The 21,562-nt window shown below is 44.0% G+C and overlaps 2 protein-coding genes across 5 annotated transcripts in view; both read left to right on the forward strand.

The window, feature by feature from the left end:
* eml3 (EMAP like 3) overlaps window positions 1-9,418 on the forward strand; it is a 41,939-nt gene extending 32,521 nt beyond the window's left edge. For both annotated transcript variants that reach the window (XM_069708019.1, XM_069708020.1), the window contains 11 exons: window positions 376-514; window positions 840-991; window positions 1,199-1,324; window positions 3,338-3,469; window positions 3,593-3,660; window positions 5,423-5,511; window positions 5,989-6,086; window positions 6,678-6,765; window positions 7,272-7,370; window positions 7,501-7,631; window positions 9,112-9,418. In XM_069708019.1, coding sequence (XP_069564120.1) covers window positions 376-514; window positions 840-991; window positions 1,199-1,324; window positions 3,338-3,469; window positions 3,593-3,660; window positions 5,423-5,511; window positions 5,989-6,086; window positions 6,678-6,765; window positions 7,272-7,370; window positions 7,501-7,631; window positions 9,112-9,318 — 1,329 coding nt within the window. In that variant the 3' untranslated portion in view covers window positions 9,319-9,418. The remainder of the gene's footprint in view (window positions 1-375; window positions 515-839; window positions 992-1,198; window positions 1,325-3,337; window positions 3,470-3,592; window positions 3,661-5,422; window positions 5,512-5,988; window positions 6,087-6,677; window positions 6,766-7,271; window positions 7,371-7,500; window positions 7,632-9,111) is intronic.
* Window positions 9,419-11,830: 2,412 nt separating this feature from the next.
* Window positions 11,831-21,562, forward strand: part of mta2 (metastasis associated 1 family, member 2) — a 31,960-nt gene continuing 22,228 nt past the window's right edge. For 2 of the 3 annotated variants that reach the window (XM_069708031.1, XM_069708034.1), the window contains exon 1: window positions 16,779-16,919. In XM_069708031.1, coding sequence (XP_069564132.1) covers window positions 16,796-16,919 — 124 coding nt within the window. In that variant the 5' untranslated portion in view covers window positions 16,779-16,795. Of the gene's footprint in view, window positions 11,904-16,778; window positions 16,920-21,562 lie in introns of those variants that run through there. The other variant, XM_069708033.1, reaches the window with a different exon arrangement.

Below are 21,562 nucleotides of genomic sequence, written 5' to 3' on the forward strand. Positions count from 1 at the left end.
TTTTTTGTTTTTGTTTTTGTTTTGCTACAGCAGCATTTATAGATACAGGGTAAAGCAATGGAAATAACAGTAAAAAAAAATATTCAATACAAAAAATTTCAAATGCACAATATATACAATAAAAATAGAATGATATTAATTTTAACTAGCTAAATAATAGCGCAAAGATTTAAACAAACAACCAACAGTGCAACGGTGTTATTGTTGTGACATTGATTTGGCCAGAGGTGATTTACTGTATAGTCTTATTGCAATCCAATATGGAAAATCATTTCAAATCTGTTTGTAGTGTAAGTAAAGCACTTTTTTTTTTTTAAACCTGCACTCATAATAGATGAAATTAGCGTTCTAAAACCAATCTTCATTATTTTCCAGAAATACAAGAAGCCCCGGTTCATCCAGTGCTTCGTGTTCAGCCTGACCGGAGACGTTCTGACGGGAGACTCGGAGGGGAACATCCTGACGTGGGGAAAATCAGCTGCAGATATCAAAACTCTTGGTAAAGGAGCCAAAGGTCAGTGCCGGAGATCCGTCTGCAGTCTGGAAAATGAAAAGTCAATATGACTCTTGGAGATAAATCACTGTCCAAGAAAAAAAAAAATGGATGCAATTAATATTGAAATACTAATAAATATTTCTTAAATTTTTTTCAATAAATGTATTTTAAATTTTTCACAACTTAACATCTGTATACATTCATGTATATATATATTTTTTTGATTTGAAACTTGACAACTTTTTTTTTTTTAATATATTGTCCCTCAGCTTCAAAATTGTAGATTTTTTTAAAAATTGTTTAATTAGACAGTAATAAAAAATTCCCCCTCCCCCCTCCACAGAGACCTTCCAGATCATGAGACAGACCAGAGCACACGAGGGCAGCGTGTTCACCCTGTGCCCCCTGCAGGGCGGCGCTCTGCTCAGCGGAGGAGGGAAGGACCGGAAGATCATCCGCTGGAGCGCCGACTTGGCACCCGAGAGAGAGTGTGAGGTGAACCACAACTGTGTGTGTGTGTGTGTGTGTGTGTGTGTGTGTGTGTGTGTGTGTGTGTGTGTGTGTGTGTGTGTGTGTGTGTGTGTGTGTGTGTGTGTGTGTGTGATGCAGACAGTGTGTGACGTTTTATTGAGATAAGAGAGGGGGGGGGGAAACGTTTGTTCATGAATTCATGTTTGATGGTTGATGGAATTATTTGTCCAGATTCCGGAGAACTTCGGGGCCGTTCGCACCATCGCGGCCGTGGACGAGGAGGAACTTTTAGTCGGTACGACCAGAAATGCGATTCTCCGAGGAACCTTTTCCGAGGGGTTTGTGGCCATAGTGCAGGTATGCTAATACTAATGTTTTTTGGGATGCTTGAAGCTGCACAAATTCTGTTATATACGCTGCAAGTATGGTTCCCAGTATTAAAGGAACAATCCCAACATTTTGGGGAAAAACTCTCGTTTGCTCTCTTACCAAAATGAGAGGCTGGATCTCTGTTCAGTTATGACCGAGAAAGTTTAGTTCAGCATGAACACTGATAGCAGGGCGACATTGTCATCGAGCATCTTTTTACATACCCATGTTTGACAAAAATGTTGAGATATTTTCTGATACACAAACGGCACTTCCAGAAGACAGAAGCCGCGCAGCTTTCCGATGACACGGTTTAACTTCGCATTCGTTTTTCGTGACGTATACCGCCAAAGTAGAACATAAACTGAAACATGCAATTCTTCAGACCTCCGTCCTTTCATTTTGGAGACGTTCGCGGCCGCAGATGTTACAGGTTAACGGCGCAGAGAGCGAAAACGTTCCTCGAGCAGCCACTCTGTCAGCGTTTCCCAACTGGAGAGCAGCTGCTGTGTGTGTGTGTGTGTGTGTGTGTGTGTGTGTGTGTGTGTGTGTGTGTGTGTGTGTGTGTGTGTGTGTGTGTGTGTGTGTGTGTGTGTGTTTACACTGCGGCCCAAACACACTCGCGTTCTATCGAGGAAGTCAGTCAGGAATCGGGTCTTTTGTCTCTTGCCATCTATAGCTACAGTTAATACGCTAGTAGTTTCCCCACGCAGCAGCTATAATAGAGTCACTTCTGACAGCGGTCTTATTTCGTACATGTGACAGTTGCTATCAGTCGCTAAACTCGGCGACGAGCACATTATGTTTCCCGTTGCTTCTCAAAAAAAAAAAAAGCCCGCGTGTTCCTTGCCAAGCTGAAATGCTCGGTTTAGCAGCTTAATCCAGCTGTGATCCAGCTGCAGGAGCTTGAACTGTCAGGCTGATGTCCGTGAGATTACATGACATCAGTCACACGGCGTTACATGCTGCATTGTTCTCCGAGAATCAGACAGGGAACAAGGCCGAAGTCCAAAACACAACTTGTGGAATGATCACGGAAACCCTGGACAGAATACATAATATTAATTTGTCAAAGTTTGTCCCGAGAGTGGTGCAGAACGAAAAAAAGGCTCGAAGCCACTGACACGAAAAGAGAATTTTAACAGCAACATCTGGAGAGCGTGAACGTGCTCACAATGTGGCATGTGAGACTTTAATATTCATTCTGTGCAAGGAAGACATTTCGTAAGATGATGTTCAGCTGAAGAAAAGAGGACATCAGAATCATTCGATTCATCCTCAACAACAATCTGCTCATTAGTGATAAGGTTCTTTGTCGCGGACTGAAGCGTTCAGAGGGAAATCTGAAAAGGACGGCAGCGCCAAACAAAACATCAAAACGCCACCAAAGCCTTCTGGAGAGCTTAAATATTCATAATAAATTTCACAGCAGTCACCAACTGAATACCTTCATATCTGAAAACCATTTAATGCATTTTTAATACGTAGCACAGCTTATAGACATTTAAATGGCCACATTACTTTAAAGCTTTTAAAGCATGCTCTTCAACAACACAAATCAGTTTGTTTTTGTCAATATGAAAATCTAAATTAAAGTTATTTAGAGCTCAAGTTTGAAGTTGAATAAAATGAATCCCCGGGTCCATCTGACCACATGCTGAAGTGTCCTTGAGCAAGACACTGAACCCCTAAGTTACTCCTGATGGGAGGCTCTGCTGCCACTGGTGTGTGCGTGTGTGAATGTGTGTGTGAGTGAATGTGTGTGTGAGTGGGCTGAATGGGAGGGAAACTGCATCATTTGTTTGAATAAAATAAAAACGTACCTGATAATACAATAAGATAATATTGTTTTCTAATTGAACATTTATTAGCAAAAACATTTTTTTTAATATATTTGTGTGTGTGTGTGTGTGTGTGTGTGTGTGTGTGTGTGTGTGTGTGTGTGTGTGTGTGTGTGTGTGTGTGTGTGTGTGTGTGTGTGTGTGTGTGTGTGTGTCCCAGGGTCATGTCGATGAGATGTGGGGCCTGGCCACACACCCGTCTCTGAACATCTTCCTCACCTGTGGCCACGACCGGCAGGTGTGTTTGTGGAAGACGGAGGAACACAAGCTGGACTGGTGTATCACTCTGGAGGTACGACTGCCGACCCCGTTTCTTTCAGCGCTCAATTTGATTCGCTGTCGAGATATTTTTCAGCAAAGTAAGTCCTCTTTTTCTTTTTCTTTTTTTGACCGAGTCTCTTTGTGTCTCCGGCAGGAGTACGGCCTGTGCGCCGACTTCTGCCCGAATGGATCGGTGGTTTCCGTCGGCCTCAGCACAGGAAGGTAATGCGGCGCAGTTACACCGACAGACAGCAAATGAAACACATTAAGATGTTATACAGAGGTATGTACAGACATCCAGCCTGGACTTATGAGCTGGCACCTGTGAGTGTCAGTAAAAAGCTTCTTCTGTCCCCGTATGCCTGACGGTCATAGATAAGACATTCTTTCATAGCCGCTATAAGGATTACCAGCTGTGAACTTAACAGCCTCGAAGGAAGCGCTCGCGAGTCGAACATCAAACTTCATCCGGTCACGACGTTCCAGATTACATTCATTTACATTTTGATAATAATAATAATAGTAACTTTATTTCTATCGCTCTTTTCAAAAACAGGTTACAAAGCACTTTACATTTAAAACACAATATGCAACAGTGTAAAATAGAATGATAAAATACAAGGGAAATAAAACAGACAGTAAAACAGACAGTCAATCAATGAAATAAAATGCAGCTAATAAAAGGCAAGTCTAAAATAGTGCGTTTTGAAGAGTGACTTAAAAGAAAACAGCGTGTCAGCGTCCCTGATAACATCTGGCAGGTCGTTCCATAACTCGGGCCCGAACAGAAAACGCCCGGTCAGCTTTAGTTTTGTGTTTAATTCGGGGTACGGTCAGCAACGACCTACCCGAGCATCTCGGGTTGCATTTAGGCTCGTAGGGAGGACTGAATACCTTCATATCTGAATGTATGAATGTATTCAGGCACCAGCCTGCGAGCCTTATAAGTGATCATTCAAATTTTTAAATCTATTCTAAAACGCACAGGGAGCCAATGAAGTGTTTTAAAAAGAAAAAAAAGGTGTAATGTATAATGTGCTCTCTTTTAAGGTGACACAACCAAAAAAGAAAACGAGCCAATAAAAACAAATGGAAATGTCAAAGTTGTCATGTCGACGTTTTGAGATGTATTCACTGATTCGCATCGATTCGAAGCCTCGTTTTGATCCGCTACCTTTTGGCCCCGTTAAAGTTGCCGCATTACACGTTAATGCGAACTCGACACTTCCTGAATGTCTTTCAAATGAAAAACCCTCCAGTGTATCGGGAGGAAAGAAATTCTTCAGTTCTTAACAAGGCTTTTAGCGTGAAACATTTCCAGGAACTTTTTTTTTTGTTTTTGACTAAAATCGGACAATCGCACTTTAGATGTGTAGTCAAGAACAACTGCAGAGAATTGCATGATTTTATCGTTGACTTTATTTAATTAAAGCGATGAAAATATAAATTGCAGACTATTCAATGTCACCTTACCACCGCAGTAGTTACGCAACCTCCAAAACACCAAATCCTTGTGCTCATGGGCACTCGTACGTCAACAAAAAGCGCTACACACCCGGAAAGCAACGCCATCGTAACTTATTTTGCTTCTTTTATGCCAAAAGCTTCAACAATCTCTGCAACACGACACGATGAAGTCTTCGACGTAGTTCTCTTGATCATTTTCATGCATTTGCAAATGTGTGCTGAATGTTTGAAAAGCAGGATCGAAAAACGGATAAATGGTTGAAACGTTCAGCTTCTGCCGCTCCTAGAAGTAGCAGTACTTTATAAACATTCTATGTATTCTATATTCATGTGTTTTTTGTTTTTAAATATTCAAATGAACGTTTGCAACATGAGAGGAGGCTTGTTTGTTGACTTCGATCAGCCAGGCTGTGATAAAAACCTTAGGAACCCTCTTCACAAAGATGGGACTCGAAAGAAATGCTGAAGATCAATTTGACCGTAAACTGTTGTACCTTCCTCCTGTGACACTTGACAGGTGGATGGTGTTTGACCTGCTCACCAGGGAGGTGGTTTCTGAATTCACCGATGGGAACGAGCAGCTGTCGGTCATGAGATATTCACCAGGTCAGTGGTTTCGCTCTAACTCCTCCTCCCCGGTGTTTACGGCTGCAGAAATCACAGATGGGTTTTTAATATATGCGCGTGAAAAAGATCTGCGTGGTTTGAGGTGTTATATATCCGTCCAGTAGTCTTGGGATTTTACTGTTAATAAGCTTCACCACTGACGAGGTTTTTTTTGTTTGTTTTTTTGACAAGCTGGCATTTCCCAGCGTCACTTGAAAGCACCGTAATGTTTTGGCCTTTAATTCATTTAAAAAAAATAGGTCGGTGAGGTTGTTGTTTATTTGTGTTGTGGAACTGCGATTCATCAAAAACGAGTTGTTGTTGTTTTTTTCCTTTGGTCATTTCTACGTTTATTTTGTAGAGTTGAGTCAGAAAAGGAATAAAAAAATAAATAAATTGAGAGAGAATGAAACCAAAACCAAAAGCCGCTGTGGAAATCCCCCTTTAACTGTGTGAATGACCTCTTGTGTTTTTCAGACGGCAGCTTTTTAGCTGTCGGGTCTCATGACAACTTCATCTACATCTACAACGTGACGGAGAGCGGGCGGCGGTACGTTCGCTTCGGGAAGTGTAACGTGAGTTTGACACCGAGTCCACGTCGCGTTTCGGCGATTTTTGATGTTCTCTTAACGAACAAAGCAAAACATATCAAAAGATTTCAGATCCCAGTCTGGTCATGCGCTCTGTTTCTTCTCTTGTCGACACCGCAGATGCAAACCAACACTGAATGTGTCCTCATAATAATAATAATAATAATAATTGTACCATTCATACAAGAAAATGCAGCTCAAACTTCTTTACAGCAAGAAAATGAAATGCAGCGTTTTACATAAAAAACAGATCATGAGGAACATAGCGGGTCCTGTGTGTCTCCAACCCTGACTGATCGTCTTCTCCTGCTGTCCAACAACTCACGTGTTCCTTCATTTCCATGAACGCACACATTGTACGTTTGTTTGGCCTCATTGTCACGCGCTAGAAAGACTCACTGGAGCAGTAAATGTTAAAGAATCCCCTGAAAATAATCAAGAGACAAATATAGTTTGTAAAAAACAAAAAAATTGGACCATTGGACTAACACATCGCTAAACACGTGGGATTTGCTTTCGAGGAGAATAAAAACCAGCATTATATTAAGACACTGCGTCTCTTCTTTGTCCAATCAGGGACACTCCAGCTTCATCACGCACCTGGATTGGTCCAAAGACGGGAAGCACATCATGTCTAATTCAGGCGACTACGAGATCCTTTACTGTAAGTGAACGCACCGCGCTGTGAAGAAGTTTTTTTTTTTTTTTTTTTTTTTCATATCTGTCAGTAGATTGATGAGCAGTGAAAAGAGAAAAAAAAAAAAAAAAGATCATTGTTTGGTGTGAGTAACATTTTGGCTTTTAAACAGCAGCTGTTCTCGATGGTAAACACGCACACATGTTTTTTAAGCTGTCTGGCAGGTGAGTTGTTCCAAACATCTCGGTAGAACTTTCCACAGTTCTTCTGTGAATTTAAGCCGTTCAAGCTCCCGTTTCTTCATGCAGCTCCTTGTTTTATGACTCCGGTTCTGTTCTGAGCTTCAATGTGAATTTGGGACAATCAGACGGGAACGGATTTAAACCTCCACGGCGCCTGCGACTTTGTGTACAACCTGGCATATTTGTTGTTTTTTTTTAGACCCCCCCCCCCCCAAAAAAAAAAAATCGTCAGACGCCGTTCACTGCCGATCTACTTAACGGTGTTTTTGTTTGTTTGTTTTTTTCAACCAGGGGACATCGCGGCAGGATGCAAGCTGCTGAGGAACCGCTTCGAGAGCAAGGACAGAGAATGGGCCTCGTACACGTGCGTGCTGGGCTTCCACGTGATGGGTGAGAAACGCCACGTTTTAGTGCTCGCTCTCTCTCTCTCTCTCTATCCCCTCTGACGTCATGTTGTCTTCACGTCGAGTCAAAGTGATGCCGGTCCCCCCCCCCCCCCCCCCCCCGTTGGTTGTTCCAGGCGTGTGGTTGGAGGGCTCCGACGGCACCGACATCAACGCACTGTGTCGCTCTCACAGCGAGAGGATGGTGGCCGTGGCCGACGACTTCTGCAAGGTCCACCTCTTCCATTACCCCTGTCCTAAACTGAAGGTGAGGTCGCCTTCTTACGTCGGCTTTTGTTTTTCGTCATGCGGTTATTGCTGGAAAACACACGTGGATATTTTGCACTGTGTACAAGTCGCCTTTGGAGGCGGGCCCAAAATTCTGAGAGCAGACTGAAAATCTGTTTTATTTTCCTGGAGCTGTCAGATTAAAAATGACATTAAAAAAAATTTTAAAAAAAAACCAAAGAAGACATATTTCATATGTCACAAATCAAACTGAGATCATTGATCATGTTGTAACTCCTGTGTGCAGAAGGTCAGATTTACGCGAGTCATCGTTTCGTTTGAAGCAGCGTTCGGAGGACTCGTGGATTTGATCGAATCATTGCAGGCTCGTTTGTCCAAATCGAACCTGCAGCCGCTGATCAACTGGTTTTTTTTTTAAACACCGCTGGCTAAAAAAGAACAACCAGTGTGATAGTTGGAAACGCGGCATCAGATAGAAGTGAAAGAGTCAGAAGTCCGATTGTTATTCGGAACAAAGAGGGACTTTTTCTCAGCTGCAAATCGTAACTAATCTGAAGGGTTTCCTAAAAGGGGGCGGAGCTCCAAAAACACTTTGTAGAAATAAGATCAGCTGTGTCCAAAGCGCCATCAGAAGTAATCACATACAGAGTTTTACTTAATAAAAAGTCCCGTCAAGAGAGGGCTTCTTTTAAATAAAAAATTTTTTTTTTTAAAGAACTTCTCAGGAGGGGAAACAAGGGCCAAACACCGATGAGGGTGGGGAATGTATGGAAGGAGATAAACAGGAGAGCGTTACACCTCAGGGGATCAAACCCATCGTGAACATTTAAGTCTGGTTGTGTTTTGCTGCTCTGGATTTGGACACCCCCCCCCCCCTCCCGTCCTTCAGAGACCTGCTCCACCCTCTGGCTTCCATGTTTCAAACTGCAGCAGGTTAGCGAGCCCAAACGAGCCTCTTAATCACTGAACTACTTCAAACAAAAACCAAAAGACAGAGAAGTTCTGACTGGTCATGGGGCAGTTCCCTCAGCAGCCGCCTGACCTTCGACCCCTATGAACATTTATGGGGGGAGGGGGGGGGGCACTTGAAGTATGAAGAAGCCACGAGCCGCTGACGTCATCAGAAGCTTCCCGGTTGGGACATGCTGTATCTGATGTTATTGGGGAACATATTCAGCAAAATGTTTTCCTTTTGAAATACAAATAAATAAAGCAAGATCGCTCGGGAAGAATAATGAAGCACACGTGTTGGCAAAATTTAAATACACACAATGCTGAGTTTGATATAAAAACCCTGAAAGTTCATGATCACCAAAAAGTACGAACTCCATGTTTTGAAAAGAAGAAGAGGAAAGCCCACTTGGACACGAGTGCACTTCCAACACGTTTGTCTTCTTCCGTAAAGACCAGGAGGCAGAGGGGGAACCGGGATGCGACGGGGTCTTCACCTCTGCTCATCCCGAGTGGACTTTCCACTTCTTCTTTTCTTTTCTCTCCAGGCTCCGAGCCACAGGTACGAGGGCCACGGCAGCCACGTCACCAACGTGTGCTTCACCCACAGCGACTCCCACCTGCTGTCCATGGGCGGGAAGGACACGGCAATCCTTCAGTGGAGGGTGATGGAGGACGGCGCGGGGGACGGCAGGGAGCGGCTGGCCTCGGCCTCCTCCACCTCGACCGCCTCTCCGGAACTGGCCGCCAGCTAAGGGAAGTTGGGCCGGAGGCCCTCCCCGGCGGCGTCACGGTTGCGCGGAAGCGTTGGGAAGTCGGTCGTCGGTCGTCGGCCTCCGTCCGCCTTCATGGTGCGTGTAGAGGAATCCTCCGAAGGAGGAGGAGCGTCCATATTAACTTCACACTTTAATCATGTAAAAACCCTTGTGAGACTGGAGGGGCGTGTCGCGAGGACCGTCGGAAGCGGCCGCGTTCGTCAGCCGGTGCGCGACGTGGCGTCCGACGTGACAAAGACGTTTGTCTTCTGCCAACATTCCTGTGTTTTTCCTCCCATCTTTGTTTGCTAAAACTTCCCAAAAAGTGCTGCACTATAAACATACACCGTCGTGCCCGTACAGACGTTTGCATACAGATGTTCTTACATATTTTTGATATGATAAAGTCTTGGGTCGACATCTCCGCGGAATACCGAGGCGTTTTTTTTTTATTTTTATGATTACGTTAAATAAAAACTGTGACAGACGTGTTCCTTTGAAATCAGCATCTCACTAATTAACTTCTCCAACAGTAGACAAGTAGACTTGAAGATGATTACTTTAATACTGTTTTGTATATATTTAAAACAAAAGATCGTTGGGGAAATACTGTGACTTTGTGTCAGTAAAGTTCCCAATAAACAAGTGAAGACTGGAAGGTGTGATGCGCGCGGCGCGCCACTAGTGGGCAGTGTTGCTCCAGGAACCGTGAGCCGCAGACCGAGAGCGCACCGACTGAGTCCCACAGTTGAAACTGAAGTCCCGACGAATGTGTTGTCGTAGCAGAGGGCAGCAGGAAAGTCACTGGTTTCAAACCGGAGAGTAAATGACCCGCTCACAGTGGTCACTGAAGTCCCCGAGTCAAAAATACTCTCTTAAACTGTAAATTAAATGTGCTTTGTTCAAGTATTATAAATAAAAAATATATGTTAAATCCAAATAAAGTGGAATGGTTAATGCAGAGGAGTTACTTTTACTGTGTAATCGTATAGTTTTTGGATTATAACCTATGCGTTGACATGTAAACAGCATTTATTTTTGACTTTGAGGTTGTTGTTTTTTTTCGGTCTTTTAAAATACAGTAGCGAAGCATTGGGATTTCAATTAAAGGAGTTTGAAGTATAAAGGTGCAGAAAGCAGTAATATTCAAATACTGTACACAAAGTAAATGCGCTTAATTGTTCTACAAGCACCACCCATGATGTGAGCACTGACAAGTCATTTATACACACACACACACACACAAAAAATGTAATACTTTTCTTTAATTCTTGTGAACTACCACTTTTATTTGTTTAAAATGTGCCCCTCTATGTTAGGACAGAGGGACAATATGGATGAAAACTTCAGAAATATAAAAATTCAAGGTTAGTCTAAGTCGTGAGATAGTAAGTCAGACTTTTAATTTCCTCAGTCAAAGTAATTGATGTATTATTTCTTTGCACACGGTTATTTCGTTAGCTTATTAAAGATTTTCTCTAATCTTTGATTTTTATTGTGAAACGATGCAGAAATGCTCTTGAGCCCATTTATACAACTCGATAAGTCCAACACGTAAGATGCTTTGTCAAAAAAAAAAAAAGGTTTTATGTTTAAAAAAAAAAGACCCTGATATTCACTAAAGTGTCCATTAAATTGGTAAGAAAAAAAAAATTCGACTGTTTTAGTCATATTTGTGAGACAAAAGGTCACAAATGGTGATATAGTTCAGCTTCTGATCAAGTTACACTTTCTACTTTCTGTCAAAATGGTCAAATACTCCCGTTAAATTTGGACTTTTTTTTTTTGTTTACATTTTTTTTTAATTGTTTTTTTTTTAATTTATTGTAGCTCAAAATTACACATATAAAAATATTATATGTCCAAGAAAAGAATAAACAACAATTTTCTAAAATATGCGTGCAGTTGCCGCAAAGCACCGAGTCGCTTTCTTCTGACCACCTCGTACACACGACAACTCATTTCAACACGCCCGTCTGTGTCGTTAAAAACAAGGGCTCCGGAATAAAAGTTGAGACGCCGGATTTTGCCGACGATCTCCGAAGATGACGATTCGCGCACGAACGAAGCGGACCAGTGAGTGTGTGTGGTGTTTTTTTTGTGTGTGTGTGTGCGCGTGCGTGTGTGTGTGTGTGTGTGTGCGCCGAACTAAGCGGAGGTGAAGAAGAGGAGGATGAAGCTGGGAGCGGAGGATAGGAGGAAGAGTAGAGTAAGAGACGAGGCGAGCTTGTGTGTGAATGAGTGAGTGAGTGAGGAAGAAGAAGAGAGGAAGACTGTCCGAGGGACCGCAACCAAAAAAAAAAAAAAAAAAAAAAAAAAAAAGACTTGTATTTTTTTGGGGGATAAACTTTCAACTTTTTTTTTTTTTTTTTTTTTTTTTTTTAAAACCCGCCACCAGCTTCGGCTTGTTTTGTGCCCGGGAAGCCGGCTTTGTTTCGCGGCGGGGGTGTCTCCGACAAATGAAGGAATAAAACAGATCCCCGTCGACCTTTTTTTTTCTACCCGAGCGGGGGGGGGGAATACCCCGGGACCGGTTTTTGATAAAGGTTACGAGAGAATGGCGGCCAACATGTACCGAGTGGGAGGTAAGGAGCGGTTTACATTTTGTTTAAGACCCCCCCCCCCCCCCTCTCTCTCTCTCCTCCCCCCCCCCCCACACACACACACACACACACACACACAACGTGATTGTTCGTTTCGACAGCGAGGTGGCTAAGCTAGCCGCTAGCTGTCCGTTTCGGGTTAGCCGCTAGCCGAGGCTAGCTTCTCCTTCCTTTTAGCGTCTTCGTTACGTCCGTCGACTGTTTTCGGCACGAAAAACGTCAAAATGTGATTAAAACATCCGACGATGTGACGCAACTCGGAGCCGGAGGAGGCGGGAACGAGTCGGGGCTCCGCGTTTCTGTGTGTGTGTGTGTGTGTGTTCATGAACCAGGCGGTGTTTTGTTTATTTTTTATAGAGAATATCAACTTTTTTTTGTTTTTAGAGCCGGTCGGTGTTGGTGGGTTTTTCTTCTCCTCCGCCGCCGAAACGCGTGAACGAGGCGGGGAGGAGGTGGAGGGAGGAGGAGGAGGGAGGAGGAGGTGGGAGGACGGGGAGGGGAGGGGAGGGGGGTTTCGGAGCAAGCTCGGACCGGACCGGGGGGGTTGAAAGTTTGCATTTACGCGAATTTCTCGCAGCCGGTTGCTGCACTCGGAGCTTCTCGAGTTGTGAGCGAAGCAAACCGGGAAAAAATAAATTTAAAAAAAAATGGTCCCGTTTCTCTCTCTCCCCCTCCCCCCTCCCCCCCACCTCCTCCTCTTCCTCCTCCTCCTCCTCTTCCTCCTCCGTCCTGGAAGCGAACACGATGCTAGTTAGCATTAGCCGCTAGCCAATCCACAACTAGTTCTTAGCTTAGCGTCGCCGGTGGTTAGGCTAAGAAGAGCTGGCTCGGCTAGCTCTGTCAGCGGGGAGTGTTCAGTTCATTTTCGCATCCGCCATATCACTTCACAAACAATGGGATAGCTGGGATTGATAGGGGTTGTTTTTTTTATTATTATTATTATTATTATTATTATTATTTAGATAGCTTAGCATCACGTAACGTTTACAGGCTGCGGCTAGCTACGTGCGAGGCAGTATTTTAGTACTTACAGTTTACTGCTCGAGTTATTTAGTTGATGACTAATGTTGAACGAAACGGCGTCAGATTTAAAAAAAAATATATATATAATAAAAAAATAAATAAAAGCCCTCGGCGTTAAATTGAAGTGTTGAACTTGTTACGTTAACAAATGTCGGTGTCGGCAAGAACCGGTCCGTCCTTCACAACTGGACCGACACGGTACACTCACAGAAACAATAATAATAATAAAAAAATATATATATATATCATTAACATGAACTATCGCAACACACCGGGGCGTTTTGTTAAGTGTTCGTGAGATGTTGGATTATTTGGATTTTTACTTTTCACTGTAAATCAACAACAACAAAAAAAACAACAAAAAAAAACATCGGCTTTCCAAACGTCATCGTTGTTTTGGAGAAGGAACTAAAACCCGCCGGCTGAAAGCTGAAAGCTGAAAGCTTGTCCGCCAGATTGCCGCTTATCTCTGTTACGTTTCCTGGTTTCATCGATCGGATGGTGGACGGGTGAACCTTTTTTTTTTTTTTTTTTTGTGACTAGACTGGATGCTGATCTGTCCGCTCGTTTTTCTCGGTGCTCGTGTTTGCCGACTATAACATCAATAATCCCGTTAGCGCTTTGCTGTGCTTTCTTTAAGTCTGTTGTAGAGACGGCTGAATGGACAGTGAGACGGTGTGCAGGCTTATCGCTGTCTAAGGCCACGCTGGAGTCTGCTGAGTATTTAGGTCATGCTGATTAAACACTGCTCTGCAGAATAGTCTGCATACTCAGTGTTCACTCTATTCCTGTTTTTTTTTTTTTTTGCATTATGCATAATTTGTGCATAGCTACCCTCCTATCTGGATTGGTGGCTGATTGATGGCTTAAGAGTTTGGGCTTTCACGAAATGTCAGGTATTGATTATCAACACAGTCCCCTTTTTCTTTTCTTTTTTGGATCATAATTCTTCATTGAGGGTGTTATCTATATTTCATATATAGCTCTCTGTGCAGGGGACAATCTCAACTCTGAAGTGCGTTATTATGTTTGAGTTTAGTTTTTAGTTTTCAATTCCAGTATGGCTATTTTTCTTTGACCACCCTAGCTATTATTTCTGTGAAGATGCATGAATTCGTTTTTTTTGTGTGTAGAGCTGCGCTGCTGTAGCAAGAGCAGACTTTAAATGTCAGCAATGAGTTGCGGTAATTATAAACATTGAACAAGGGCTGGGCAATATGGAGGAAATGAGACACCATGTTTTCGACCAAATATATTGATATTGTGACAATTTTGCAGGGATGACTTACTTGTGTAGTACCTGAATTTTGACAAGGTTAGGGTTGTCTCAACCCGCACGCTGCACTTACCGGAGATAACCGAAGCATGTGAATGCATCACCCCCGCCAACATATCCGCCAGCTTTACTTATTTTACCCAGAAATTACATGTTTTCGTGCCCTTCTGGTTCACACACTCAATAAACACACTGGTGGCTTCTGTCCAACAGCAGTGCGGTGGTACAAAAATACACACTTTTGTGAGGTGTTCTGCAATCAGCCGCAGCTTCCTTAAACAGCCTAATTATTAAAAAAAATTACGTCTGTTGTACCTTCCCCTTTTCACTACGTAGCCAAGATGGTGAACGTTTTTTTTTTTTTTTTTTTTTTTTACCTTTTTGAGTGCACCGTCCAGTGAATGCGTGTTTCCATACTCGTCCGTGTGAACGCACGTATCCACTCTGAGTAGTGAGTGCCATTGTGCAACTTCGCGCCATTTGGAGCACAGCTTTGGTCTCAAGGATGAACCGATCTGATGTCGACCTTTGACCCCACAAAACAAGTGGCGGTGAAATTGATGAGGTTTTATATCCAAAAGGTCAAAGGTCACCTTCTCCATTTACATTGAATTGATCATTTTTTATTGGATTGGTCAAGATGACGCCATCTTATGCTCTAGAAAATATTGATGGGCATTTTGATCATTTCTGTAATCAAGACAATAATTAGGAGATTCATCACTAATGAGATGTTAGTTGTATCCCTCGGTGTCTGATGGGAGGTCGGCTCATAGCGATCACCGTCAGCCATCGGCCCAACGTTCGTCCGCGGGCACGTACTCGTTCAGTGTTTCCCGCAGGTTTAGAATTGATTTTTTTTTTTTTTTTGCTGGCGCAGCGTTGTCATGTAAGATTTATCCGAGTTGAAATGGAGTTGAGTCGTGTCTCCCTGGGACAGCTGCTGCTGAGGAGCAGCCCCGTCACCGTTGCACCGAGGTTGCTCCTGCAGCCCGTTGTTTTATGGCCCTGAAGACCCTCTCAGCAGAGAATCAAACTTTTTATAAAACACCGCTGCTCTTACTCCCGGGCGACTCTTCTGTTTGTGTGAGTTGGTGCGTAACACCGTCCGTTCCTCCATGATCTGCACCTATTAACTTCCTTCGAGTTACACGGCGGCATGATCTTACTGTTTCTCATATTAAAGATTTTCTCTTTAATAATAATTTTCCAGTATTTGCTGTGCGGACTGCTCTTCAGTTTCCGGTGCGCTCTCGTTCGCTGCGTTTTACGGCGCTGCTGTACCGACACGCTCGTTTAAGCTGACGCGCCGGCGTACGCCGGTGGTGATGAGACCCGTCCAGATGCACGGAAAACAGAGGAGAGCTGCTCGGAGTTGTTATTCACACCAGGAAAGGACTTCGAGATGCGTCAGTCTTCTGCAGAGTCACCGAAGCGGTCTGGGCAAACTTAGTACAACGCCTGTTCTGTTGTAGTCACGAGCCTGCAAAGAGCTGCCGGGCCTCCAGAGGCTTTAAAGCCCACCTTTCTGATCATGTGTGCGCAGTAAAGTTTGCCCACCAGAAAAGCAGTGTGATGCGGCAAATAAAAGGTTACTGTGTGACGCTGAGGCCGGCCTGCGCGTTGCAGTTAGTCACAAGCAATGATTATGTAATGACTTCCAAATTGATTTTTAAGTAGCCCACACAGTAACAAGGTTAACTTGTTTGATTACATCATACCGAAAACAATCAGGAAACAAATGTAGTCGGTAACATGCGCGTCGCCGGCAGGGCGGTCGGATTTTGAATCCGCCCGAGTTCGTATTTGTGAAGGAAGTGTTAATGGATTCTTTTTTTTTTTAAATGTTTTTTTGTTTTTTTTTCCCCGCGTGCCGTAAGGATTTGTTTCGTTGCGGTCTGAGCGAACTCCTGCATTACCAGAAGCACACAGTGTTCAGCTCGAACGTAAGATCATTATCTTCCCCAGAGATTAGTCGAAAGGGCTTCCTCCTCTTCAGTCACCCTCAAGCACCCGGCACACTGCGCCACTCCAGCCGCATACGTCCACACTGAACACTCACAGCTGCCTCGTTTACACGCGTCCTCCTGCCACAACTGTGTTCTGCAAAGCTGCACTCGCGCACCACATTACAATGGAGCCTGCTCCATCCCCTTTTTCACAGGTGACGTGAATACGTTGAGGATAAGTGTCGGGTTGAGCTGAGGTGTCTTGTCTTTCTGTCTCGGGGATAGTGCGAATCCTCCCAAATCACCAGTTCCCCTCTGCGTTCTGTAATATCTATATAGATAGATAGATATATGGATAGATGGATAGATGGATAGATAGATAGATAGATATGTGTGTATATATATATATAGATATGTATGTATGTCAGGCACATGAGAGAGTGCACATCCCCTTTCGGTGCTTCGGCCAGTGTTATGTAACGTGGTGATGTTGTGTTCCTTCGCTGTGAAACAAGGAGGTGATGCTTCTGTGTTTCGGGCTCCCCATCGCCGTGCTAAATAGAGCAAGAAATCCTCTTCCCGTCTGAGTCCTTGCTTTTTTTTCCTCCCCCCCGTATCTGCTTGTGATGATGCATCAGAAGCCCACTGATATTCTCCCGCGGGCTCTCTGTCCCTGCTTGTGGGAGGACCAGATGGAGGTTGACATGAAGCAACACTGCTGTTTTCGGAAAACCGCATCAAAAGCTACAAGTAAGCACCGTGTCTGGTGGCGGCGGTACGATGAACGACGAACGGACCCGGCGGTTTAATCAATACGGGCTTTAAAAAGGCTGATACCTCTCGGCTCCCGCTGCGATCAGCTGCTATTGTGAGCCCGTGTTCAGTGTCATTTTTAAGCTGGACGTATTTACAAACAGCAATACCACACCATAGTTATTACAAGCAGGTTACAAAGTATGACCTCTGTTGAACGAACCACCAAGTGTATGTCACTGACCAACGTGCGCCAAATCATATGTTAGTCTACCTTGCTTTCATATTATATCGAACGGCTCGTGAAGCTGTTTGAGCTGAGGTGTTTTGTGTAGGAGCATGATTATACCGGGTTTTTTTTTAAATTTTATTTTTCATCAAGCAGGTGTTCCATGTAGTTCTCCTCCTTTTAGGCATGGTTGTCCCCACACAGTCTGATCAGGGAGCTATTTCACAAAGGAAATACTGTGCTCCGTTTGAATCCATTTGCAGCAGGTATCAGCATGTGATCTGTATCTTGGGTAGCTGGCTGGACAGATTATTCACAGTTTGCAGTTGAATGGTCAAATATTCCGTTTTTTTTATTTTTTTTTTATTCTGAAATTGACCTTTTGTAATCACGCGATCTCTTCTGCTTCTTCTTTTTTTTTTTTTTTTTAATGTTAAGCGTGGGCCAAAGTAACTTAAACAGCACAGTTTGGCCTGCAGGACAAAGCTACTACAACGGTTAAGAGATATAGACGTGGACATGCAGAGACACCGAACGAAGCAGACTACAAGAACACAGGGTTTTGCATTAAATGTAAATATGGCACATGACATATAGACTGAGGTTAAAGCAATTATAGTGATCCTGATGTGGCAAACATGGTGTTTTTGTAATTTGTGCAAAAAAAAAAAAAAAAGAAGGAAAAAAAAAGAAATATTAAACCTGAACTGCCCTCGATGTGTGAACTCGCATTGTCTGGACCGTGACATCTGATCGCACGCCTCTGCGTTTAAACTCGGCGTTATTAGTGTTCGTGTAATCTCGGGGCCGTCTGCGTCCGTCTGAGCGCGCGAACGCGAAAGACGGCGCTGCGGACGGGTTAACTAACGCGCAGCGTCTCAGGTCAGGGGAGGTCATGTCGCTGACTCATCTATGGACCTTTTGACAGACGCCTTGGCGTGACAGGAAGAGGCAGCGTTTTCTTTTTCTTCTTCTTCTTGTCAAGAGTGAGCTCTCGCTACACGCATTTCATGACACCTGGTTTAGATCGGATCACAGAGAAAGAGAGAGAGACCCACCTCCCGTCCACACACACACACACACACACACACACACACACACACACACACACACACACACACACACACACACACACACACACACACACACACACACACACACACACACACACACACACACACACACACACCCGGAGCAGTGTGGTCAATTGGATTGCACAGTCAACCTGGGTGCATTTACATCTGCATTAACATGCGGTCTGATCCCGATGCAGATAACGTATCTACAAACTGGCCAGATTTTAACAGCAAGTGGAGACGAGACTGTTCGCGGTCAGTTTTCTTTTTTTTTTCTTTTCTTTCTTTTTTTTTTTTATTCAGTCGCTGACTCTTCCTGCGACACACGGTGTCGACTTGTGGCGGCGGGGGCCGCGTACCACGCTGTGTTCCTCGGCACAGCGGGGTGTTTCCCCCGGTGTCATTACAGCCCGCGGCGGTGTTCGATAGCTGTCAGAGTTGTTACGTGCAGCAGTAGTCGTTACCTGCAGCGTGTCTCCAACAGGACCGAGCTTCTCACCGCGCCGCCCGCCTGCCTCCGTCAAACTTCGGCGTCTCTTCTGCCTGGGTCAGCGCGAGGCGACAAGCTAATTTACCGACGGAGCTGCCATCTCGACGCGCTCGTTCTATTTTCTCTTCTCCTTTTGGCGTGACGAGCAGCCACGAGAGGATACCCGCCGCGCGTGCGTTTAGTGAATGTGGGCTGTCTGGCCGCCGCGGCCCGCTGACCTCTTGACCTTTCTGAATGTGGCCCGCAAACTAAGACGCGAGACAGCCTGCACTTTATTCAAACCCAGAGCCACAACCTTGAGCCATTACGACAGAGAAGCACTGCAGCTGCTTCATGTGGTCCAGCTACACTGTTGATCTTGAAATGAGCCACAGTTTAAGACGTTTCACTGGGATCTCTGTGCACTCTAAACCATATTTCAATCGATCTGTCTGCCTCATTCATTTCACTGTTAACAGCAGCCCAACAGAGGTCCACGCTGCCTCGGCGCCGGGGATGGGGGAGTATTACTTGTGGTTAGCATAATGGGCTGTGAAGAACTTTTGGATTGAACGGAGGAGGCTGAGGCCCGTCGACGCGCTTTATTGGTGTCACACACACACATCACAAATTTTCCATGTGCAGACGAAGGCTGTGACGGTTTGACGCTTTTACTCGCTGCAGTTAAAACCAACAACGTGTTTTAACTGCAGCGAATGTCTTCCGTGATTAGCGATGCAGAACGGTAACGAGCCTTGTCAGCAATCCCATGATGTCTTGGGTCGAGTCAGTCAGCCAATCAGAGGCTGTGTTTTGGACCGGGCCTGTGTGTGACAGCTCTGATCTCAAACGCGTAGTGCAGTGGAATTATTCTCCAGTCAATACATCTATTATATACTACATGTGCAGCCTGAGGAAAAAACAAGTAGAATCGTATAATAATGTAAAATAGAATAATATTTACAAGCACCTAAAAATAATTCATAACAATGGGATGCACGCTAAAAGATGTTTATGTTTAATGGCGTGTCCCTCCCTCCTCTCTTAAGAGACAGTTAATAATGATAACTAAACAACAATCACTGTGTTTATACTGTATTTCATATGAGAAATAATATGCACACCGGTGACTTTCACAACTGCAGGAGAAAAAAAAAGAGCGATGATTGTAATGTGATGACTACCTCGGGGTTAAGCTACCCTGAGGTAGTCATCACAAGTGGTGTTGTGGTCATGCCGTTATCGTTACAGACCGAGTGCAGAATAATAGTGAATTATTAGAATCCACTATAGTCTGAACGCCGACATCTCAAAGAGCTGGAAACTAAATAGTTTTAAGGATGCTACTAATAATAATAATGTTTTTTTTTTTTTAAATCACAATTTTACAATGCTGAAATTTTGCTACGCGAGAAGCCGACCAGCTGAGATTTTGACAGTAAGCATTAAACAATTAGTTGATTAGTCCGTTTTATTTATTGGGCGAAAATGCAAACAAATTTACAAACGTCCTGTTTCTGAAAATGTGATATGCATTTAGCTTCTTGGCTATTTGGGACTTTCCTCAGTCACGGCTGTCATCGTAAGAAGGTTGGAGCCACGGTCTTTAACTCGATAACTAACCCACAGATGGGCCATCCGTCCACTGCTTCACATCGGACAGCATAAACACTTGTAAAAGTGTCATTTTTAGAAAGTATGAATCTTGACTGTAAACTGTGTCAGGTTTTTCTTTTTTTTTTTAAATTTGAAATGTCTGGATCCCTGTCAGATCTGTTCTCCACCGTCACCGAGCTGCGTTTGACCTTCTTCGGTTCGTTCGCATTGAAAAATATGAATCCGCCCGGGGGTCCCCGTAGGGGATAAATAAAAAGATCCTTTGGGACACGTCACTTCCTTTTTTTTTTTGGCAAAAGAGAGTTAAAGTTAACATCTCTCAGATCTCAGTTCCGCTCTGCGCGGCAGCGCCTGCGGCGATAGGTGGTCACCGCAGTCGTGGGTTGTTTTTTTTTGGAGGGGGGGGGGCGATTTAACCTCCCGGAGATGCGAACAGGTGCCGCCCTTCGTGATGACGGTCGGTTAGGAGCTTGAAGAGTGAGCGTATTGTGTTCGGCACCCGACAGAACAACGTCACCGAACCGTGCGACGCTTTGGGAGTTTACCCTGGAAAGTTGTCACAGTTCTTCAAAGTACCATCTGTATACCCGGGCTTTTCCCTCCAGAAAAGTTGTCGGGTCCGATGGCAAGTGTGGTTTGATAGCGGCCGGTGGGTCCATGTGTCCTTTTTTTGTTGTTGTTGTTGTTGTTTTTTTTTGACGGAGCCCAGCGACAGACTGATGGCAGCATGACGATGGGGCCCTTTAGTTTCTGCGATAAACAGAATCATGTAAGAAATTCGTCCGGCAACTGTTTTTTTTTTTTTTTTAATTTTCAGCGCGGTCACCTTCCTCTCTGTTCATCTCTGGGAATTCAGATGGTCCCAAGTACGTCTCTGTTACATTTGGAAAAGCTTAGAAATGATAATAAAAATGCAGGTTATTTATATAACACTTTTACCACGTTGCACGGTGTTTATCAGTACACAATAATCAACATTAAAAGTTGGTAACAGCTCATTTTCTCAGGTCCTCATTTCGGAAGTTTGCAACTTGACTCGTTGATTATTTGAATGCCTAAGTTTGAAAATGAGTCCAAATAGAGGATTAATAATAATAATCAATAAAATCTCCCTCTATCTCCTGGTCCCTGTATGTTTCTACTTTTCACTCAATCTCCGGACTCACCGAGGAACGACCCGGTGTGGCTGTTCACACCTTTCCCCCTACATTTGGCAGAGAGTCCACTTATTTGTTTTTATCGACCAAAA

The sequence above is a fragment of the Brachyistius frenatus genome, unplaced genomic scaffold (genome assembly GCF_029030835.1).
Source record: "Brachyistius frenatus isolate BFR_SWC_R1_liver_20210118 unplaced genomic scaffold, ASM2903083v1 Contig_73, whole genome shotgun sequence".
NCBI lineage: Eukaryota > Metazoa > Chordata > Actinopteri > Embiotocidae > Brachyistius > Brachyistius frenatus.